Source organism: Suricata suricatta, chromosome 3 (genome assembly GCF_006229205.1).
Source record: "Suricata suricatta isolate VVHF042 chromosome 3, meerkat_22Aug2017_6uvM2_HiC, whole genome shotgun sequence".
NCBI lineage: Eukaryota > Metazoa > Chordata > Mammalia > Carnivora > Herpestidae > Suricata > Suricata suricatta.
Window position 1 is genome coordinate 104767446 of NC_043702.1, and position 24435 is coordinate 104791880.

At 48.4% G+C, this 24435-nt stretch overlaps 1 protein-coding gene and 1 long non-coding RNA gene across 3 annotated transcripts in view; both read left to right on the forward strand.

Annotated features, from left to right (window-relative positions):
- GYPC (glycophorin C (Gerbich blood group)) overlaps positions 1 to 11514 on the forward strand; it is a 38524-nt gene extending 27010 nt beyond the window's left edge. Inside the window, exons 1-3 of one of the 2 annotated variants that reach the window (XM_029934737.1) lie at positions 1959 to 2033; positions 9895 to 9951; positions 10826 to 11514. In XM_029934737.1, coding sequence (XP_029790597.1) covers positions 1979 to 2033; positions 9895 to 9951; positions 10826 to 11025 — 312 coding nt within the window. In that variant the 5' untranslated portion in view covers positions 1959 to 1978 and the 3' untranslated portion in view covers positions 11026 to 11514. Of the gene's footprint in view, positions 1 to 1958; positions 2034 to 9894; positions 9952 to 10825 lie in introns of those variants that run through there. The other variant, XM_029934738.1, reaches the window with a different exon arrangement.
- A 4913-nt stretch (positions 11515 to 16427) lies between these two features.
- LOC115287924 overlaps positions 16428 to 24435 on the forward strand; it is a 26018-nt gene continuing 18010 nt past the window's right edge. Inside the window, exons 1-2 of the long non-coding RNA XR_003906723.1 lie at positions 16428 to 18588; positions 19669 to 21670. This is a non-coding gene — a long non-coding RNA (uncharacterized LOC115287924). The remainder of the gene's footprint in view (positions 18589 to 19668; positions 21671 to 24435) is intronic.

Sequence of the window (24435 nt, forward strand, 5' to 3'; positions counted from 1 at the left end):
ATTTTCTACCTAAAACAATATGAAGTGATGGTGACAGCCCCATGTCAGCTCATGAAGCTCTCCTGGACACATCAGGTCACAGACAAGTGTCAATGGAGGGCTGTGTCCTAGAACCGAGGAGCCACCCAGCTCAGGTGGAAAGAGGAGAAATCCAGGACTGAGTTGATAACCCCAGGAAGCTGTGGACTCAGTGTAAGCATTGTGGTCAGGGAGGCTGTAGAGCAAATGGAGGAGTAAGACAGTGGTGGCTGGGATGAGCATTCAAGGTCATTTACGACCCAAAGCGTCTGTGGTTCCAACAACTGATGAGCACATACTCACCACGATGCCCGCAGTAGATGATTCTTAACTCCTCCAACACCCTTCCTGCAGACATTTAAAAGACAAGACATTCTGGGACCTTGAGGCCCAGTCCTAGCAGTTCGGAGGTCACAATGGCTGCTTTCAGGGATTACAAGGAGCTTTCCATATTTAGCTCCTTGACACCCATCCAGCTAAGTGCACCTCTCTGCAAGGCAAGCTAGAAGTCACTGCGCAAGACGCTAAACTCTACTACTTCTTTACAAGTGTGAGACTAGACAGAGTCCAAAAGCGTAGGGACAAAATCACTGATGGAAGAGTCATCGTGCTTGAGAAAAAGAAGCACGAGCTATGGCTGAGGGTGAATTGACTGACAGTGGCCAGAAGGATAAGGAAAAAGGAAGAGATGCAAGAAAGAGGAGGCCAAGGGGGGAAACTGAGTCTGTGCATTTCCATTATAAGATCCCTTCCCCTGAAACTGAAATTAGAGGGACAGCTGAGACCTCCCTTCAGAGAATCCTCTCCAGAGGGCTCTACCCAGCCTAGGAGATGAGAGGGACCCTTCCAGGGTCTTCAGGAAGATACTCAAATCTGAGGATGCTTGAGAGCCCAGCTGGGAAGGACACCCACAATGACCTAAGGAGCTCCGGAAAAGCAACACCTGTGCCGGAGCAGCTGCAGGATTGCTAAACTCCAGGATCTGACCCAGTCCCTGAGAGGGCCAGAGCTTGCCTCTGTTTCCACCTGCAGAAACAAGGGTGTTTGTGAGGACTTTGGGACTCAAGCCACATCTGGAGCTCCTCCATCCACAGCTGCAGCCCAGGGAAAAGGCAAGTTGGGCTTCAAATGCACTTGCACTTGTTGCCAGCGTGTCCTTCTTGGTTGGAAGGGAAAATGTCTGAGCGGGGAAGCCCCTGACCAGGTCAGGCAAAGGATACGTGAACATAAGACTCAGAGCATCGGGGAAGTGAAGCCATAGTCGTGCTGTCCAGTGACAGCCTGCAGTGGCTTTTGTGGGAAACACTGCAGAGGGGATGCAGACCCTGATGGGGCGTGAAGCGGGGCAGATAATAGGGCGGGGTTCAGGGGGGACTTCATGGACCTTCCAGTCTGAGGCTTTGAAGACCCTGTGATGATTCACTACCAATTCTTGACCTTAAAAGTAACATGTTTACTGGAGGTGATTTGGAAAGTACAGAAACTGTATGTTAGAAGGAAGCAAGACCACCCCCAGCCCCCACCCACCGCCTCAACATGCTGTTTCCTTTTATTCCTTTTTCAAAGATATTTTTAAATATTTAACATAATTTATATTTATAAGGTCCTGTTTTTTCCCTTTAAATCACGCTGTAAGCATTTCCTCCTGTCACTAAGAATTTCCACACATCACTTCAATAACTGCGTAATATTCTATCATATAGGCCTATTGGAATTTACATAACCAATTCCCTAATGTGGGACGCTTACATGGTTCTCTCTCTTTTATTTTCTATTTTACACTGAGTTGTAGTATACTTTTCTGAATTTTGTTTCCTTTTCAGGTTATTTCTCTAGGACCAATTACTAGACGTGGAATTTCTGACTCTCAGGGTGGCACATTTGGCAAATAGCATATGAGAGAATTGAAGGTGCCCATTTTTTGAAATCTCACTTGGATGCCATTTTGACATTGTCGACAATGGGGATAATGGTGACAATGGTGTTGACAACAGTGAAAACCAAACAGCCAACAGGTGCTGACCATTTCCCTACGTGCTCAGCACACACTAACTCACAAAGGGCCTGCATAGTTGTGCCACCACCTGTCACACATGAGGAGGCCGAGGTCAGAGAGGCCACAGCACTCTCTAGGATGGTCCAGTATGGGCTAGGTGGGAGCTCAGTCATGCTGAAGGACTGCCTCTTGTCTGGATCTCACTCCCTCACCTGTTCACTCTCGAGCCTGGGTGACACAGCCAATGTATGCAGGCAGGCAGGCCTCAGCCCCAAGCCTGGCAGGTGGAAGCTTCTGCACCCTCACTCTCCCCCAGTCTGGACAGAGCTGGGGCTGGAAATAGGTGTATCCAGGCCTTCTGTGCTACAGTCACTTCTGCTGGTGGGAGCTCAGAGCTAGGAAGCCAAGCAGATGCTGATTGGGATACACTGTCCCCTCTTGGCTCATCAAAATGTCCCCAGACATCCATTTCCTTTGCCCTTTGGTGCTCCAGACACCTGTCTTTGGAGAAGCACTTCCCCGGTGTGTCTTCAGAGCCCAGGGAAGCTGCAGGAAATCAGCAGAGGTTGCTCTTCCTTGCAGGGGTCTTATTGCAGGTACTCAGCCTACTAATGGGCATCCAGGGGATAGCAGAGACTGTCAGAGTTTCCAAGAACAAAGCAAAGGAGACTACAGTCCCCTGAGCAGGCATTCACTGGAGGCCAAGTGCACTACCAGATGCTGGCACAGGGCCTTCTGTCCTCTCTCCCAGCTCCAGTCATCGGGGGCAGGCAAAGGAGCCAGCGCAGGGGGCAAGTCCTCAGAGAAACCAGGCTGCCAGGCCTCAAACTACGTCCACTGGTCCTGAAAGAAAGGACACAGAGCTCAGAGTTGTGGCCAGTTGTGGCTGTGGCTGCATCTGCTGAGATCTGCTGAGAGTTCTCCCCATGCCCCGTCCTCACGTTGACTGCAGGCTGCTATCGCCCCTTGCAAAGGAAGCTGTGTGGCAGCACTGGAACTGGGCACATGATCTGCACTTCACTCTCGCCGTCATAAGCTCAGAGGTCCTCCCCGTGAGGTCCTCACTGGGAGGCTCCTGGACCAGCAGCATCAGCAGCACGTGGGAAGATGTGTAGAAATGCAAACTCTGGGGCCCACACTAGGTGTGCTGAGTCAGAATCTGGGGCGAGTGCGGTCATCTGTGGTGTCACAAGCCCCCAGGAAGCCGTGATACACACTCAGATTGAGAGCCCGTGCCTTAGCTGGCAGCCCCCACTCACCCAGTCAGGCAGAGATTTCACCTGGTACTTCATAGAAGTGGTAAGGAGGCCTCGAGATGTGAGCTGACCCGCCTGGGGCCCCGCCTGGGACATCCCGTGACCACAGCAGTCACGCCCACACAGCGGGGCTCCTGCCCCACCCGGACGTCCGGACCACTCTTCTGTGAACTCACCCTCCGTGCCCTCCTCTCACCACTGCACCCAGTTCCCCCTGCTTCCCCCTCCCCCCATGTCCCACCACTCAGCAGGCCAGTCTTGGGGCCCTCCTCCTCCAGGAAGTCCTTCCTTGAACTTCCCTTTCTGAACTTACACATGTATCTCAGTCTGTTGCACCATAAGCTCCTCAAAGGAAAGTGCCTGGGCTCGAGTGTAGAGCACAAGGCTGTAAAAGAAGGCACCAGAGAAATGGTGCTGAGGAAAGAAAGAACAAACAAAATCATGAGCAAACTCAAAATCACTGTCATAGAATCTGAGAGTCTGATGGGGCTAAGTCCCATCTGTGACACATTATTGTTCATTTTGACACTTTACAACACAGTGTTGGCAGTCTCTTTTCACATGAATATGTTGCAGGCCCTCAGAAGCTCCCTGGCCCACCCCATTCAGTCCACATCGCTGGGGCTGGGAAGATGCCCCTCTGCTCAGACAACATGCCAGCCTTGCAAGAGAGATGGACACACAATACATAATTGCTACTTTGTCCCACTTCTATTTCCAGTTGTAGCTTCAGTGTTATATCCTTTCAGGCTGTGATAACAACAAACCATCAAAGAGAAGGAAATACAGTTGACCTTTTTTCCTGCCAAAAAAGAGAAGCCTGTTACTAAGCTTCAGTAGTCAACTGCTTTCTGTTTGACTAGCCTGAGGACTTGAGGCATGTATCTAGAGCAGAAAGAAGAAACCCCAGTGGGAGCCCAGGAGAACTTTCTGTGGCCACAAAGTTTCCCCCTGAACCTGAATGGGACTCCCACAAAGTCGTTGCAGGGAGAGAGCAGCTTTTCGAATGAGATATGTAGTTTCCTTTAAATCGAAGGCTCTGAGTGAGGGGCACAGAGCTTGGCAAATCATCAGGTGGCAGCATGCCTGCCTCTCTGTTGCTGTCGTTGACATGTTTGTCATGGCGGGAGCTGTCCAAGGACTCCAAGAGAAATGTGTGTGGCCCCTCATGGTTTTAAAGCTGAAACAATCTTCCCCTTCCTGGAACACGGAGGCCTCCTGGTCTGAAGGCATTGTCCCTCTTGACTACAAGGAACTCCTGCTCCCAGAGTGCTCTGCCCCAGAGAACAAGAGGAGCAGGGAGCAAGCCTTCTGGCACGAGGCAAACCATCAGAGGTGGACAGGAGGTGCAAAGACAGTTTCTAGGGAAAGAAGAGGACTCTCGGCACAGCTTCATCAGAAAACACAGAAGAAGGGAGATCCTGGGTGGGGACAGGGGGTGGACTTGTGTCCCTGGTTTGTGTCAACAACTGAGAAGGACCCCCAACGCCCCAACCCCCAGGATGCCACTGAAGTCCAGCATCCTGTTGGCTGTGCCCAAGCGGCCAGCTGGAACCGGGAATGTCACCTTCAAGGAGTGGCAGCACCTGCGCACCCTGGTGCCTTTGACTGGAAGACAGGCGGCCTGCCACCCTGTGAACTGTAGGGAGGATCAGGCTCGGCAGCGCATCGCTGAAGCCAGGCTGCAGATTGCAAGAGGAAAGCCATTCCCAGCGCCTTGGAGAGTGTGCACACCCTGGTGCTGAGGAATCCTCCCTTTGAACACAAGCTCTGCCCTTTTTTCTGGCTGTGAGCTCTTGACCCTTTATTTGACCTCTTTGGCATACATTTCATTATCTGTAACTTAAAGAAAAGGAAGGAACTTCCCATTTGAAGGCTTGCTGCAGGATTACATACAGGGACATCCATGGAAACTGTGCCCAGGGCCTGTGCCTGCTGAATGCCCCTCCTCCAGAGCCTCACAAGGCCGAACCCTCAGGACATGTGGCCTCATCTCCACAATGAAGGAATGTTCCTCCCACTCATCACCCCACCCCTGCCCCCATAGGAGAGCAACTTCCCTGAGCAGGAGTTTAGGGCAGTAACAGCCCTTCCCTTTCCTCTCCCCCTGGAGACCCACCAGCTCAGCTCACAGGAAGCATCTGTTATCCCTGCACTTGGCATATGGCCCAGGCCCTAGCCTTGTGGCAAGAACTGTGGCCAGCCACACTGGGGGTTCAGGAGCCCAGAACTGCCACATGCAGGGCCACCTCACCACCACGGCCCATGTCAGCTGTTGTCAGAGTGAAGCCGTGCTTTCTTCACCATTTGGCTGCTCAGAGCTGGGCTCCCTTGAACCCAACGCTGCAGGACTAGGGATTTGGTTTATTCCCTTTCCTTGTGCTATGGTCTGCGTTGTGGCCTACCAACAGTATGGTAAATGCTTTTGGTGTGTGCACAAATGCTTTTGGTGTGTGCACAATGAAGCAGACAGTCTTTACCCTGGCTGCTTGGATAGAGTCTAATGCTTTCTGAGCTCTCCTCTCTCTAATCTCTCCCCCGGCCCTGCCCTCTTTCTCTCTCTTTCTCTCTCTCTACTTAGGACTCAGCAGTGGGTTGGGATTTACTATTTGACAAATCCTGCCCTAAATAAGTTCTATGTCATAGTCACATCTCCCAGGGAAACCACGAGCCTCCCGAGGTTAGAGACTCATTCTCCATTTCCTGGAGCCTCCCCTGTGCCTACGGTGATGCCAGGAACGCAGAAGCACTCAGCACCCAGATGTCTATTTACTGTCAGCCGGGACTGTGCTGGGAAACCGTGACCAACACCCATCCTCTGCATGGACTCCAAACACCTGTGAGGGGGTCACCCAGGTGACTGGCATTGAGTTATGTGCAAACCAAAGTAATGATGAGAATGAGATCCAGGGTGGAGACAGGATGTGAGGGCGATCTGGACAATCAGTAACCTGCTGATGGCCAGGGTTGACTCAGCGGATCTGGCTGGCTAGGAGGACATCACCTCCCTCCCTCACTGCTCGTGGTGCATCCCTCCCAAAGCAGCACTGTGTCCAAGAGGATGACCTTCCCCGATATAGGAGGACTCCTTTTCAGTCAAGGACATATGAGTGGCTGCACTCTCCTGCTAGAATGTTCAAAGAAGCTCTCAAGGTCCATTTGTAGGAGAACATAGACTCATCAAGCTTCCAAGACCAGACATCCACATGAGGTGCTGCCTGTGGCAGTCTGCCTTTCTTTAAAAAAAAAAAAAAGTGCCAACAACGTAGTAAATACCAATTCTGCACTCTGTGCCATGTAGGTCTTGTCTACACAATATATAACATATTTATCATGTGTGGGCATGTCATTTCCAATCCCTACCCCAGGGCAGGTATTGTTAATCTTGTTTTACACACACAAAAACTAAAGGCAGTCACTATGGAATATTTTTCTGAATGCCCTTCCTTGTCTTCACAATGATGTGGATGGCGCAAAGTGCAGTTTGGTTCTTGGTTCCTCCAAAGGGACCAGGTTTCAACTGACATTCAACAACTGTTCTTGGGTGCCAGGCACACAGTCTGAGCTGAGTGTAGAGCTGTGAGCAGGGCTAATGTGGTGCTGGGGTTGTAGAGCTTTCTCTCTGGCCAGGAGGGCATTACAGCCTTGAAGGGCACCAAGAAAGAAAACCACAGGGCACCTCAGACCTCTATGAAAAGGCTAAGGTCTTCTGTGCCTTTCCAATCTGAGGGCTACCCAGTTACTTTTTTTGATCTTGGACCCACACCTAGCCGTAAGTAACACCTAGCTTTGCCATAAACGCACCCCCTAAGGCTGCTCATCAATCCCTCAGCCCCAGGTCCTGAGCTCAGAGTGATGCTAACTCCAGTCACATACTCACCCTTCAACCCCAGCTAGGGGTGAGCCCTCATTCCAAGGTCCTAATCTTGCACACTAACACATCAACTTCCTGGGGTAGGATGGAACTCACTCCAGCTAGTCTTTCCTAATATCCTTTATCATCACTGCTGGCTAAAAAGAAACAGGACAAGGGAGTATAGCCAATGAGGGTTCTCACTCCACCATCTTCAGAGATGAAATGTAGGCTTCAGGATGTAGGCTTGGTGTTGTGGATGATGAGCAGACATTTAGAGGGAAAGTGAGAGCCGGGGAGAGGGGCTCTCTGCCTACATCACTGCTCCTGTCTGTGCAGCAAACTCCTATTCGTTCTTCAAAAGCCAATCCTAATGACTCCGTTGGAGAAGTCTCATACACCTGCAGTTCTCAACACAAAACATGCATCAGCCCTGCCCCGGGAGGCCTCTCCCCACAGACTATGAGATCCCAGCCCTTGTTTCTAATACAGCAGGTCTGAGATGAAGCCCAGAAATTTGCGTTTCTAGCAGACACTAGAAAATGCTGTTGGTCCCAGGACCAGACTTTGAGAACCACCTCTTACATCATCTCCATCTTCCCAGACAGGCCTGAGCTCCCCTCCTCGGTGCCAGTTCTGACCTCTGTGGCCATTTCCATCATGCTGAAGTGTCACCACCCTGGGGTCAGTCACCTTGTGCAGATTCAGTTCCACACACCCAAAGGGGTAAGGCGCAGAGATGAGACATTCCTACCCACCGTGCTCCTGGGTGTGTGTGAGCTCAGAGACCTCAGATGCCCCCTGCCCCCTCCCTGCTGGCCTGCAGAGAGGGCTTCCAGGGCTCCAGTGTACAGGTTTGTGTGCAAGGTCCCTAAACACGAGCTGAGAAGTTCACCCCAAGTGGCCCACGCCAAATACCTCATCTGGTACTTAAGCAGTGCTGGGCAGTATGGAGCACGCTGACCCCGAGCTGCCTGGGCTTGATTGAGCTGGTTGACCTCTGATTCTCTTTCAGCTATGTGATCCAGGAAACACAGTGACACTGTTTGGGCACTCAGATTCCAAATCTATAAAATGGGCATAATAATAACTTCTACCAAATGGGACAGCCATGGGGGTCTATGCCCAGTAAATGCTGAGGATGGTGCCTGTCACAGGCTAAGCCATTGCTAGTTGTTTTGAGAAAAGAAAGAACTAGCAATCCCTGACTGGGTTGGACAGACTGGCATGAGAAATGTTGGTCTTTCCCTGGAAAATCCCAAGTGGCAGTTCTGGGGATCTGAACCTCGGTTACCCTCTGTGCCAACCTAAGGAAGGGACCATTCTTTATTCCTACTGAACTCTGAGGTGCTTAGTGATTGAATTAGATCTGCAATGCCAGTGTCTGAATCCATCCATTCATATGTACATGCATTTATTTATGCAGTCATGCATTCAGTAAATGTTTACTGAGAACCTACTATGTGTTTCATGGTGAATTCCAGGTTGTTGTTGATCTCAGATCTCAGAGTCCGATGCCACCTGCACATCTGCCCTTCCTGCCTCAGTTCTCACTACAGTGAAGCCCTCAGAAGGCTGAACTGAGCTTTCCCCTGCCTTTCCCTCCCTCCCCTACTCTAACTCCTTCTGTGTGCTCACTCTCTTTGCTGACTCGAGGGACCTCCTTTAACCTCTTCACCACCTCCAAGCTCTGGGCTGGCCCTCCTCCTCCTCTGCCTCCAGCCTGAAGCCTTCGCTTTGCTCACTGCACCCTCTCTCCTGGCACCACGGCCAGTCCCTTATCAGAAAGAGGCATCTGGAAGTCGCCCTGGGGAGAATGACCTCATCCCACTATAATTAAAGTGATTATCTGAGCGGAAAGGACTATTAGGAAGTAGGCTTCTCTCTTTTAATGTGCATAGCCATTGTAATGGGAACACGGGATTTCCAAGTTAACACCAAGATTTCTGTGGTCTAATAACTCCTCCTCCTCCCTCATCTTCCTGAGGAGAAAGGAGACATAGTGTGAAGCAGCTGGAAGGGATGTGCAGCTTCCTGTTCTGCTTGAGAGCCTAGCCCTGTGGCCAGACCAACCAGTCAGTAACTGTGAGAGAGCCCCGGGGCGGCCCTTCCCCCAGAAAGCCAGTCAGAGACCACAGAGGGGACTCAGGGAGAAGCCACCAGCCAGGAGCCCTCCTGGGAGGGCAACTTCAACAGAGAAAGGAGACAGTTGCCCAGCAGAGGTGAGAGTGTGGGCTGAATCCCAGCCTGCCAGTGTGACCCTGGGCATGTCACTCTGTCACTCTCATGTCCCACCTGTGAAATTGGCTAGTAATACCACACACGTCCCATGATGATGTGATGGGTGAGAGGCAATTAAACCAACACCTGGCATGTCCAGACCCTCTGCATGTGGGGACACTTCACATATTGTCTGTTTCTACCATTATCTGAGAAAATCTGAGGCCCTAGGACAGGTGCTGCTGGCACTAGGCACATGACTGCCCATTTTCATGCCCCCCACAGAACTCACCTACCTGGCATGTCTACTGAGCAACTGCCCAGTGCAAGGAGCTGTCCCTCATGCCACTAAGAGATGCCAAAACCAGGTCCACCATGCTCTCCAGGCCAGTCCGTGGCCAGGCAGAGCCAGCAGCCTGTCCACACACACACTACCCTCTGTCCACGTGGTCTGTTCACAGGGCTGTGCACCTGTGAGCAGGGTGCAGACGCGCTGCTGAGTGTGGGAAGATCCCCCCCCCCCCACTTAGACTCTTCTCTTCTGTTCACAGAAATAGTCGAGCCTGAGATTTTCATGACGTTGGGTGCGAACATCGCCATCATTGCAGGTGAGCTGTCCTGGGCCTTCAAGGTGGAGAGTAAGAGGGAGTGCCCAGGGGAGAACCCACTTCAAAGAAAATGGCTCAGTGAGGGGGAGGCTGCATGAGGGGCCATGCCTGAGCCCATCTAAAACCAGTGCGGCCTTCCCCCATCACTCTCAGGCCTTGAGTGACCTGGCCCCCACTGCCCAGCTGCTCTCCCAACTGCTCCTGAGTCCAGAGAGAAATGAAGGGCTGCCTGCTGCCCATACTCCATGCCTTCGCCCACGTCCTCTGGAAGCCCCTTCATCTTCAGTCCTTTGCTTGTCTGACCCCCATTTCTCTGGCAAATTCATGCAGCCTTCACCTTCGGGGTGTGTGCCAGAACTAAGCTAGAGTGGTGAGCCACTCTAGTGCTGTCCCAAGTGCCATGGCTCTGTCTTATTCCCCTTAACAGTGCACAGAGGGCGGGCTCCAGGGCCCAGCTTTCGGGGCACTTTCCTGACTTTAGTACCAACGTTCATGCCCCAGGGAACTTCTCAGTTAAGTCCCAAGGCTGTGAGCTTCTCAGTTTTAGGTAAATCCATGTAGTTGACTCTGCAAGATCTGCACAGAAGTCTGTCTTTTCAGTAGACTGAGTGGCCCTGAGGAAGGGTCCATTCTGGGATCTGATCCCAGCCTCAGTCTGCACCAGACTGAGTGGAAGGAGGGGGAAGGGGAAGGGAGATCGGAGTAACTTCGATGGGCGATCATAAGGGTGAGCGCACACCAGGTGGGGAGGAGAAGGGCGGGAATGAGCCAGCCTATCTGGGCTTGGTGTCTGTTTTGGTGCAAACCCTGTGCGTCCTACCCCAGTCCCAGATGCCTGCCCAAGACAGAGCCATGCATTTGCTCCCCTCTGCAGGTGTGATCGCCGCAATAGCCATCATCCTGATCTGCCTCCTTGTCATCACTCTACGCTACATGTATGGGTACAAGGGCACATACCACACCAATGAGGCCAAAGGCACGGAGTTTGCCGAAAGCGCGGATGCTGCCCTGCAGGATGACCTCTCCCTCCAGGACACAGGTGGGGACAGCAGCAGAAAGGAGTACTTTATCTGAGGGGTACCGAGTCTCCTCTCCCCTTATGCCTCCTTCAACTCCACGAGGAAAGAGGCGCCCCACAGCCCCACCCTGCTACCTGGACCACCAGGCAGACCATGAGAGCACCCATCTCATCCCAAGATATGCACCTGACCTGAGAATTCTAGGTGCCAGCCTGGGGAGAGAAAAGAAAGGAGGAACTGAGCCAGGAGAGGCCTGTCCCAGGCACCCAGAGATGCAGTGATCACCCAGGAGGGAGAAAATCTGGGTCCTTCTGGGCAGAGCAGTTTGTCATCAGCATGGTGTGAAAGTCCTTGTTGGGTGGGTGGGCCTGAGGGCTGGGGAAGCAAGGAAGTGAGTCATCTGTAAACTGACTGGGGATAATGGCATCAAATGTCAGTCCTTGACATTTAGGGGGAATAACAGGTGCCAGAGCTAAAAGGCACCTTTGTCTCCCATTGATCCATCTCTAAATGATTGGAAATAAATTTGAAATGTAACCAAGCATTCAGAGTCAAACAGCATTACTGTAATTGTCTGGGGAAAGATAACTACCACCCGGCCTTGCTTGTCACTGGTGTGACTTTGCCTTCTCCACTATAGTCTGCATGCATGGGGCTGGGACGGCCAGCTTCCAGTCCCAGTGGCCTGTCCTCAGAATACATGGTGCAGAGGGCTTCTGGGCCTCCTGGAGAAAGAGGGCCCAGGGACCAGCATTATTTTCCACACAAAAGCACCAGCTTCATGAAACAAATGTAAAAGTGGAATGCTCCTCAAGAAATAGGTTGTCCCAGCTGTGAGGACACTGGCTGAAATGATGATTTTCTAAAGCATGGTATTTGAGAAATTGGCTCTGTAAAATAACTGTGAGTAAACCCATCCTTCCCATAATGACCATGGCTGGAGCACAGACTGCAGAGTGCCATTGCCTTGGGTTTGGGCCCTGGACCCCCCCTTTCCTGGTCCTAGGTCATCAAGCAACTTGCTTGGCTTTTCTGGCTTCAGTTTTCTCGTCCCTCAAGTGGGCATGACTCCATGGTAGTATTGAGGAGGAAACATTTTCTTCTACATTTCAGGGTCCTTCTGACTGGTCTAAGAACCAAGCTGACATGAGAGACATTGGCCAGAAAAATCAAAATTAATTTTGTAAGCCCTGGGAATCCATATTAACATGGGTTTCCAAAGACAGGCAAAATGAGGCATATATGCCATCCTGAACTAAGGTGAAGGGGGTACGGGTCTTGGACTTCAAAGAGAAGGAAGATGACTCACTGGAAGCTAAAGAGGGGTAATTTGCTGGAAGCCTGCTCCGGCTGGTCCAGGGCTCCCTGAAGGGCTAGCCTCGGACCGGTAAAGAGATTCATGCAGTTTCTTTCTTGGTCCACCCTGACTTGTCTTATCCTCTTTTTATCTCCCATCCCCTCCTCTTTCACCAGGTTTTGGGCCTTTATTTATAGACTTACGACATCAAAAGGTGGAATTTTTACAAATAATTCTCAGTGATAAATATGCTTTGAAAAGTTTGCAGAAACAGGTTTTACAGAGGCATTTCTTCTGAACTATTCTAATTACAATGAGGTAACTTACACATCATAGGATAACAGGATATTCTCAGTGAAAAGCAGATAACATACACAGTTGTTTGAACCGGTAGTAAATCTTACAACTAAGAAGATAGCAAGATGTTTTCAGTGAGAAGTAGATAGCAAACACATTTTATAACAATGATGCTAAAATTCAGTCATAGACAGGACTAGGAGGCATTCTATTTGGCTCACAAGAGGAAGAATACATTCGAGATGGTTAGTAAGTAAACCTTTTGTCAACTTTGTTCTTTGATGTTGAAGGTGTAAGCGCCATAGGCGCCCTAGACTAGCAGGTCTTTGCACATGAGTTTAATTGTAACTACTCTTCCCTATCCTCACAAAGGGCACCAAATTAGCATATGTATACGCAGTAGCTTGTGCCTGGCTCTTGTTTGTTTCTATTTCCTAAATTAAGCTTTTCTCTCCAGGCCAGGGTAAACATTATGCTTGTGTTCTTAACCCTCTTTATTTCCATGTCTTAAGTTTGTGAAGCTCAGTAGAAGACCTTTTAGACAAACATCTTCAGTGCTTTGTTTAACTTCCTCTTCATAGAGGTGGGAATATGCTTCCTCCCATGAGGTTTCTGGGGAATATCGGTCTGATTTGGAACATTGTGAGGCCTAATCAATAGCAACAGGCTTAATTTTACACGAGCGATCAGTTAACAGAAGGAGATGCCAGCTTCCGTCACCTGTGGCAGGAGCCGTGCTACGTCTACCATTTCCTTACTGTGACTGTGTCATCCAGCAAGGCCGGTGCGGCTCCCAGCAGTAATTATTGGTAAACAAATGTTTACCGGGCCCCTGAGAAACAATGGAACAGGGAAAGGAATTTTAACAAAGAGATTTTGCTAAACTCCTCCCTCTACTTCCTCTGGTTATATTATAAAGTAATTATCTATGGTGATCGTTCCCTTCCTGGAGTAGGTCCTCTATCTAAATTCTTTTAGGTACTTGGGAGTAGGTCAGAGTTTCTTCCTTGTCTTATAGGCACCAATTGTTTCCAGCTCAAAATAATCAGCATGCCGAAATGGCCCATGCCGAAATGGCCCATCTCGAGGGACTCCTTCTGAAGCCCTCTAGTACCAAGGGTGGGAATAGATATGTCAGGTGCTCAGTGCTGTCTTCTGATGTCAACCACTAGTGCTACATATGTAGTACATGTGTATTGGTTTCTAAAACCCTCTAAACCACTTCTAAACATTTCCTGTGGAGGAGTAACTGTCATTTAATCTGATGGGGACATCTGAGTGGCTCAGGCTCACTGCTGTAGGCACAAACTCTGCTTCAGATCCTCTGTCCCCCTCTCTCTCTGCCCTTCTCCTTCTCTCTCTTTCTCTTTCTCCCTCTCTCTCTGTCTCTCAAAAATAAATAAGTATTTTATGGGGGCCTGGGTGGCTCAGTTCACTAAGCATCTGGCTTTGGCTCAGGTCATGATCTCACAGTTTGTGAGTTCCAGCCCTGCATCGGGCTCTGTGCTGATTATCCAGAGCCTGGAGCCTGCGTTGGATTCTGTGTCTCCCTCTCTCTTTGCCCCTTCCCTACCCATGCTCTGACTCTTCCTGTCTCAAGAATTAATCAATCAATCAATTAATTAATTAATTAAACATTTTTAAAAAATAAAATGAACAACAGGAAGAGAAGATGGACTTACTAACCATCCTCTTTCATAAGAGTCTTTCTAAGACTTCCCGCAGCTCTGCAGTCACTAAGACCAGCAGGTCCATGTTAAAGCCCACAGCTTGAGCTGCCGTGAGCTCCCTATGACTCAGGTTTCTTGAGGCTGTGCCATTTATGCTCAGGAGTCAACAAAAAGGTCCCCCATCACTCTCCCTGCCAGGAGTGGCCACAAGCAAAAGAGCCAGAAGTTATAAAGTTGCCATGGGAACAGGGGGAGAAACAGAAGGAAAGGAACTAATGATCTTCAAAAGGTGAGACCTTCCTCTGAGTAACCTGGGTTTGCTGGCCCACTACTTTTTCAGCTATAAAACCAAGGGTGTGGCTATGTCCATGTGGCCCAAAGCATGATCTATAAAATACCAGCCTGGCAAAGTAGTGACAAACAGCCCAAACAGAAAGGGTGTCCCATGTGCAAACAAATGTATAAAGTGACATATTAAGCAAATCTAAAGCCACGTGAGGCTTCCTGGCATCCTTAGTGTTCCAATGTCCACAATGACTCTTGGGGTGTGGGGGGAGGGATGAATGCAGCATTTCCCAAATGTATTTTTTCAGAGACCTCATTGCTTCCCAGAACACCTGTCACAAACCTTTGGACCAAGAGTCCCTGGAAGACATTTAGGAAACACTGAACTAACAGATTACCAACATCCCTTCTTGCTGTGATATCACTTAAGGGTTTTGAGAATATATGAGCACATATCCTCATCTTCAAGGATGGTGAGCATGCATCACTGCCCACTGGGCACAGAGGAGGCACCCAGAATCTACACACATGCGTGCCTTGCTTGGGAGAGGATGATCCCAGAGTACATGGGCCCCCTGATGCTGCCACAGGTCTCTGTGCTGGAAAAAGATGCTGGTGACTCTTCCCCACTCCTTCCACAGCAGCCCCTGAGCCCCCTATACTGACTGCTCTCTGAGAATCGGCCCCTCCCTCCCCTGGTGCTTGCCCTCCATGTCTACCCAATGTCCTGGAAAACTGTACCGAAGCACAGCCTACACCCAACCCTCAAGCCCAACCAGAATGAGATGCAGGGATGACTTGGATATTGCCAGGCTGGGTCATCCAAGGTGGCTTATCCAGATGTCCCTAGGAGGGAGATGTCACAGGCTAAGTGCAGAGGTGAGCAAAATCATCATACCAATGAGCACACACATGCACACACTTCCACAGGCATCCAGTACACACCGGTGTGCAAATATATGGTGCTCCCTTTGGAAAGAGAGCACACATTCATTATCTTTTATCCCTACCCCAGAGATGCATAGAGTCACTGTGTAGCATGTCTGCAACAAATGTGGCTTGGGGCGAATGTGCACAGCTACGAATGTGCCAATTATCCAAAAGCCATAAAGGAAGAAGAAGGAAGTGGAGAGGAAAGGCCAAAAGGGGAGAGAAAACAGGAGAGGAGGAGAGAAGGGCTGGAGGAAGAGGGAAGGGGAGCTAGCACACTCTGTATGCAATGCCTCCTTCTTCATGCATGTGTCTCTTATCCTTACCACAAGCCTCGCAAGCAAGTGGCCCCATTCACTCTTTAGACCTGTAGAAACTGAGCCTCAGAAAGCTTGGAGGGCTTGCTGGAGATCACACAGCATCTACTGGCCATGGAAGCATGGGAGCCAAAGCCTGTCTGACCAGCAGGCTGGAGAGAGGAGGCTCCTTCCTTCTGTAGGTGAATCAGCGAGGGGTCTTGATTGGAACAGAACATGTGGCACCAGGACTCAGGAACTCTGGAATGACCCAGTGTTAGGGTCAGAGCACCCCAGTTGAGGTCTCTGCCAGCAATGACCTGGGCTTTTATACCAATATCCTCATCCCTGGCAAGGGCCGCCCTGGGACAGAGGCAGCTCTAGAGTCCTGGGATGTTGTCCTTCTGCAGGATGATTAGCAAGATAAACACAGCCAGTGTTTTCAGGTTGATCACACTTGATTCATGTGTAAGCACCCAAGAATCTTGCCACCCAGGTCACTTTTATCGAAAAGAAAAATGATCAGGTAGACTACATCTTGTCATAACATTCATAAAACATCCATACTAATCCTCCTTGGATGATTTGTGCTTTTAAAAAGTGCTTAACCCCAAAATAAGAGTATTTAATGATAAAATTTCAGATCCAGAGATAGATCATGTGTGTGTGTGTGTGTGTGTGTTAGTGTGTGTCCGTCTGTCTGAGTATATAACTGCAAGCCACAAACATGAGGGCCATAGGTGGCCATAGCCATGGCTCATGGCTTGGTGGGGAAGACAAACATGTCAGTGTAGATAGCTCCAAAGTGTTACAGATTCTGTGAGAGAAAAGAATCAGACAAATGTGAAACACCAAGGAAGGACAGGCGGGTTCTACCTAAGGCATGGGATGGGTTAGGAGCCTTCAGAGAGGAACGGAAGCTTGAGTTGGCCACACAGTGGACTAGGGCTGAGTCACAGAGGGTCTTGAGCCCCAGGCTAAGAAATGGGGCTTTGTGCCACAGGTCGTACATAGAAACCCACTGGAGAAACTGGTCACTCTCTATCATAAAAATAAGGCAAGGATCAAATTAAACTGGATGAAAATGCACTGTGGAAATGTACAATGGGGCTTCCACAGGCTTGTCAAGGTCATCCTGCCAAGGGGCTGTAGACATTTGTCATACTGGAGTATGCCCATTACCCCAGCCACCCCATGGTTTGGTCTGAAATTCACATGTCTCAGCCCATCCTGCTTGTTGGGAAATGGATCTAATCTGCTCACCAGAAGAAAGGACAGTAGGTGGGAGCTTCCAGCCAGCTGTTACATAAATATTAGAGAAGAACTTCTTCAATGGAAGCAATTCTTGATGGTTTTATCTTGTTTATGCTCCTTTGGAAGAGATGTTGCTCAATTGTTTTCCATTTCTCATCTGAGCTTTCTTATCATTACAGCAACAGAGATGACTCAGGGGCCAAGAGGTTTTGTGGGGAGAGGGGGGAGAGTGATACAAAAAACCTACGGGCACTTTAACATCCACAATCATATCAACATGTTATGGAAAGATGTGGTTCTGGAATTGGACAGACTTGAACAAAAATCTCCACTCTAGCACTAACTACCTCTGTGACCTAGGAAGAGTAAACTTCTTTGCTTCAATTCTAATCCACAAAATGAAGATTAAACTATTTTAGTTTTAGGGTGTTTTGAATATGAAATTCAATAAGAATATGAGCTTGTCAGGAACTGTGAGGGTGCTGAGATTTTGCCTGCTTGTGAGGTAAGCCAAGCCTGTAACAGTTCCATGCCTGCTGACAGAAGACACAGGACAAAGGGCTTTCTTACTCACAGCAAGGGCATGGACATCAGCATTTGTGTGGACCTTCCTGTTTCTTAGCCCCAGGTGGGCAGTGCGGGTGCTCCCCAGTGGACACTTGTCCACAGGGTATGTTGACTTCCAAAAGAAGAACCTTGAGCTAAAAGAACCAGAGTCTCTTTTGATGGGCAGTAAGCATGCCTGCCCCTCTGATCTGAGAAAGGCTCCATCTCAGTCTCCCAAAGCTGTTTGCTATACAAATGTCTTTGAAAAGATAGTCCAGAACAGCCAGTTCATGCCTCACAAGATGTGAGAAATTTGAGAGACCCAAGAACCATTTTCCCCCAAAACTGGTGCCCGTGAGAGCTCAATACGTACTGAATAAGTGTGTACACACATTAAACTCTAGCAATGTGTTAAGTAGCTGGACTAGGAGCCCATTGAAGTATCCCCACCTTGTCACCAGCCAACCAAAAAGCATATTCTGCTTCCTAAAGCCAATGGAGGAGTTTCAAGGAGAAAACTTTTCTCCATCCTTTTGCTAATCCCTGAGAGATGTGGCTGCAGGTTTTGTGGGGTTTATTGGTTTGCTGTCATAAGAACAAATAGAGGTAACACTATGGGAATGTCTCAGTTCATGGGTAAACTCATAAATCCAGAGCCTTGACAATGAGGCTTGATGGAATTCTCCAGCTTCTACTTCTAAGGTCACCCAGTGATCAAGAGGTCTCTCTTACCAACATTATAGATCTCAGAGGATGCTTTAGATAGGCAGACCCCCCCCCCCCCCAGTCTTTAACTTTAAACCAAACACGTTGGCCACCTTTTGTTTTTCAGATAGCTGAAATCATTCTTTTTCTCCCGAAGTCAAAGAGTAAGAAAGAGTTCTACATTCAGCTCTCCAAGGATACAGCACTCCAGGTGCTCCCTTGGATGTCCCATGAGCAGGCCACCTCTTCCTTTGGGGAGGACCATTTAGGTCACAGCCACTGCTCATCAGACATTGTCTTCTAAGGGTGACAAGTGGAGACATTAGGACAAAATGATGGTGAGTATCAGAACTCAGCATCCAGGCAGTGACACAAGTGTCCCCTAAGTTTATACCACACAGTAGGTACACTGCCAGGGACTTGAGGTGAGCAAGGCTGCTGCCACTGCCTGCAGGGCACTCATCACAATGGGAAATGTGTTAAAACAGCTCAGGTTGCACGGGGTCCACAGTGGAAGAAAACTGAAGAGCCTAACAGAGGCCAGGAAAGGGTTCTTGGAGGAGAAACTCTAAGGCTGGTTCTGAAGGAGTTAGCCCTCACAGGGGTCAGAAATGCAAAGAAATAAAGATGAATCCAGAAACTGATGGGGCATGTGGTCTGTGCACATGAATCCAGAAACTGTTATTTCTGGGGCATGTGGTCTGTGCAAAAGTGAAGACAGACGAGGCTGGACCCAGAGACTGCAAAGAACCAGGTAATGAGAGGCCTGGCCATCATACTGTGGAGCTTAGATGTTGCCTTGTAAGGGATGGAGAGCCCTTGGAGGGACTTAGAGGAGGAAATGGGGTGTAGATGTGATCTGATTTGCAAATCACATCAGTAGTCAGTGTTGAAGAAGAATTAGAGGTGTACTCTGGGGAGAAGGATGGCCTAGAAATTGTTGAGGCCTAGATAGGGAAAATCCCCTTCTCACAGATCCCTCGGGATGAAAGAAAAATTCTCTTTGACACAATTGTGAATCCACGTGACTCTGCATTGGTTATGGGATGCTATGCACACAGAACACTACAGCCCCCGAAGTGGAAGTCCATACCATATTTATTGGGTTTGTAGATGTAGACTATTCATCAGCCATTGTCACTAAAAATCTGCAAAGAATGAATCAAGGTCTTTGGCATCCTACCGTCACATCTGCAGCTCCTCTGGGACAAAAGATACTTGACTAGAACCCCAGAGGGGAAATGAAAACAAAGGATTTGGAAAGGCTACCTCTTAAAGCCTGCTCACAGGGCCACTGAGATGCCCAAGGAGGCATTCTACCCAAACTTTCCACCCCAAGGAAGTCAGAAATTCTGCCATTAAAGTTTTATTCTTCAGGATGAATCATTGCAAGTCCTCTGTCACACACATCCTTCCAGGCACGGGAGAAACAGTGGGAATCAGAAGCCTCTACACATCCTGTCTCTGACCAGAGATGCAGGGAATGAGACCCGGAGGTGGCAGAGAAGAACGGACTGCTAAGGCATGTTTGTGTGGTGCAAGGCGGGATAGAGACAGGAGGGCATTTCTGACTTTGGCTCTGAAGCTTTTCTCAGGCCAGAGCCCCATCCTGGCCCACATACAACTAGGATACATAAAAAAGGCTATGCTTAAAGGCCAGCAAATTAACCGGGCATGTGCCAGACAAGGCCACATAAACCAATCTGTGTCCTTATGTCCAACCTTCTCATTTCCCTTGGAGAGGAAAAAATGGGGTTTGGAGACTCCAAAGGGGGCAGGCTCCACCTATTTTGTAAATACAAGCACTTGTGCCATACTAGCAACTAGGCAACACCAGTATCTGGCTAACACTGATACCTGGCAATGTTGGGCACTTGTGCAATCCTAGTATATGTGCAATACTGATTCCTGAGCAATACTCGCAGCTGGGCACTACTGGGTACCCAGGCAGCAGTGGGCACTTGTGAAGCCCTCCCACCACCCTCTGTGTCCCTGACAGCCATTACTGATTGATTACATCATTCTACCACCAGAGCCCGGCTGGGCTTCATTATTACCCCCTCATCTCAATCCCAGCAGCCTGAGCCAGGCCCAGATGTGATCTGACAATGGAAGTGACCTTGTTGGCATCTTGCTATTGCTTGTCACTAGCTAAAGAAGATAAGCTGGCTCCTGGGAGTTGACATGGAGCAGAATGGGGAGGCTCCTCTCTTTTAGTCTTCATTTTCTCATCAGCGTAAAGGGGATGAAAAGTCCTAGCCTCCCTGCTTCATGAAACTATTCGGAGTAGCCAGTGCTGAGACGGCGTTGCAAATGTGTGGTGGGCTGAAAGCCTCCCCCACCAGTCTTCTTATCCTTGCCAATGCCTTGTTGAAATGTACCATGCAAAACATATGGAGGGTCCTCCCCACACACAGACATGTTCGATTTTCAAAATAACAAAGCTGGAGAGTGTCAACAGCCAAACTGAACTGGAATTTTTGGCAGCCAACAGCAGCTTCCCCCCTAGGGAGGTAGAAGGAAGTTCTTTAACTTGTTTATCCCACTTATTATTAATCACCTGCCATTGAAAAATGATTCTAAGAGGAAAAAATGTGCCACTGAATTACTAATCAAATAAATAAGTATATGCATTTTATTTTACTAATTAAGGCAGAGACTATCTAAAAGAAGCTTATCCAAAGCCACTAAAGGTACAATGGGCACATGCTGGTAGAGCAGACTCGGCAGTACCTTTGGCAGTGTGCCAAGAATCTCATAAATGTTCACATTCTTTGACCCTAAAATTCTTTCTCTAGAAGTCTATCTTGAGAAAATATCTTGAAATGCAGACCAAGATTTCAGTTAAAAAGCATCTTTAATAGCTCTGTTTACAGTAAGGGAAATATACAACTGCTTAAGTATTTATCATTAGAGGAATGTTAAGAAAATTATGATGTGGACTTGCAATTAGATATTCTGAAGCAATAAAATGATGTTACAGAGAATTGTTAATAAGTTCAAGAAATGCTTGTGATATAATGTTAAGGGGGAAAAATTAAAATACATGATACACCCCCAATGCAAACTCAGCCATCCTAAAAAGGCACAGGAAAGAGTGGAAAGCCCACCTGCATGCTAACAGTAACCATTTAGGGCATGAAGGCCTTTGAGAGACGTTTCCTCAAGAATCAAGGAAGCTTTTCTGAGACTCCTCGCCCTTTGGAAGTGGAGACCAGAGCTTCACCACGGCCTGTTTGGTCTTTGCCCTTGGGGTTTGGTGCCTTTATGGGCTCCCTCACCCTGCTGTGTATCTTTGTCAAGGGGTCCACACCGCCACATTGTGAGTCTGCAAAGTGGATGTCTCCCTCTCTGTCTCAGCAACTGCAGAAAACTTCAGCTCCTCTGGACAAACGGAGGTACTGCTGCAGGCAGTAATAGGTATGAGTCATCATTTTCTGCTATTTCCTTCCTATCAAGTTTCTTTCCAAGTCTTCTACAAAAAATATATATAATCAGGAAAAAATAGTGTAAATTAAATGAGCCTCAGCCAAGAATTGGCTCTGCTGTAAACTGCAGAGTATTCTACAGTTAGTGAATCTCTGTATGAATTCCCTCAGTGAAGGTTAGCTACCCAGGAGGGGTGGTCTGCAGAGCCAAACAGGGAAACAGAGCAAGAGTATTGCCCAAACCACAAATAAGGCTGTGTGAAAAGTGACTTAGACCTATGCTAGAAGGCACGGATGAGGTTATACAGCCCAGCTCTCTCACTGAACAGTTGGCACTGCCCACAAGCCAAGCTGGAGACCTTTGTTCATTGACCATGGTGAAGCAAACTTATGGGACCCCAAGAGAGCATAGCAACACTTATGCACCAAAGAGAGATAGGGTCCAGGCATGTAGATACAGCACAATGCACTGGAATTGAGCTATGACAAACATTTCTAAGCTTACTAATCATTGACTCTGTACTAGGTATGATCTACTGACTCACTTAACTCTCATGGCAGTTCTTTGAGGTAGAAACTCCATTTACAGATGAGGAAACTAAGACACAGGGACACTAGGAAGGTCATCTAGATTGCATGACTTGACATGGTTGAGAGCCAGGATTTGAACCCAGCCTTCATTACATGAACTTAATCACCACACAGTTTCTCAGAAAGGGCTGATTCTGAAATGGAGGGGCTGCACTGAGTTTCTGGGAAACTGATGTTTGTGAGTCTGAAGGACAGTTTCTCTAAGAGTGGCTAGATACCCTTTCTGTCTAGCATGAGGGCATGGGCTCTTCTGCAACCCTGACCCAGCCAAGCCAATCTCTAGCCACTGAACCAGCATTTATGCCAACTGATGCCAGTGTTTCCCAACAAACTCCCAGAGGCCAGGCAAATAGATTCTCAGAGACATCCCACAACATATCTGTTCCTTCAGGATATCCCTGTTTCCCCAAGGATGTCTGCATGAGGTGGGGCACTGGAAGAGGGAAAGGCACTGCCCACAAGCCAAGCTGGAGACCTTTGTTCATTGACCATGGCGAAGCAAACTTATGGGACCCCAAGAGAGCATAGCAACACTTGTGCACCATGGTAGAACAGGCCTTCATTTTGAGTCATAGAGCATGTGCTGAGAACCTTCTATGTGCCTGCTCTTGTAATGTCCAGGACGCAGTATCCTCAATGACCAGAGACCACCAGAGAGAACAAGGAACGCATGCAAAGGCAAAGAGCTTTATTACGGGCATGGGCTTGGGCTCACAAACTTCATCAAAGCAGTGGATCCATGCTGAGAGCCCCGAACAAGGGCTGAGTAGGGTTTTTATGGGGTTTGGGAAGGGGGAGTTACTAGAAATTGTGACATAAGTACAGTGACCCAATCATAATGGTACAACAGTATTGGCAGCAACTTTAACCATCCGCATTGTTCAGAGTATTTGTTACTTTTGGCAGGACCCAATTACAACGTTTAGAGTATCTTTAAAATCAACCAATTACAGGGCTACCCTAGGGTCTTGTTTGGGCGACTATCGGGTTAATTTTAACATTAGGCAACAGGGTCCTATCCAGAGTTTCCCTCTGCAGGCCTCACCCTTAGGAATGTGGAGAGTGGTAGCTGGCCTTCCCTGATTGGGTGTTGCGAAGGTGGTCTCTCTTGCTCTAGGCAATGTGTAACTGCCTGTTAGTTTCAGGGAACTGAAACCTAAGCCTTCTAGATCAGAGGGGAAACTTAAAGCCTGTCATGGATCTGTTTGGTTTAGACTTGTGTCCTTACACTCTTATGTGGACATTTCCTTTACACAGAAAGACAGAGAGTGATAGAAAGGAGCTCGGAAACTTCAGTACTTCTTGCTACATACAGAGACAGAGGAGACCAGGGGATGATTCTGTATGTGACCCAGGAGACAGTGAGATGGGGGAGAGAAGCAAGGAGAAGTAAGGGGAACGGGTAGAAGAGAAGAGATGAAGTAGTCAAGCAAAAGTCCCTAAAGGAAGAATTCTGCTGGCCAGTCTGAAAAAATAAGTAGGAATTACTGAGTTACCATCATCTGAATTAACAAAAGAGAATCTTGGAAAGCGGTGAGTGACAGACAGAAATGAATCTGGTATGCCTAAAGTCCTAGAAGAATGCTCACTAACAGCCTTCATGGTCAAGTTATGAAGTGTGTGTTTCACTCAGTAATCACTGGGGCATCCTGGAGGACTCTGAGCAGAGAGAGGCTTAATCATATTTGAAATTTAAAAACATCATTTTTAGTGTCATGACAGATGGGCTAGATGGACTCCTCCCCTTCCACAGGCCAACGTCATGGAAATTCCCACTAACTTTTAAAATCCCTAATTGAAAAGCATATATTCTCTCCAGAAAAGATCATAACAGCATGCAAATATGTTCCCTGGGTACCTCACCATATCTCCCTGGGTATTTCTTAATATTCACCTACTAATACATTAGCATTCACCAATACAAAAATACATATAGTATATTAGCCCGCATCCCTTTTTCAGGTTAAATGACAAAGCAAATCAAGGCCTTAAAATCCTGAAGCAACAGGTGGTGTTGGGAGAGCTGGACAGCAACATGTAGAAAAATGAAATTAGATCACTTTCTTACACCATTCACAAAAATAAACTCAAAATGGATAAAGGATCTGAATGTGAAACAGGAAACCATAAAAACCCTTGAGGAGAAAGTAGGAAATAGCCTCCTAG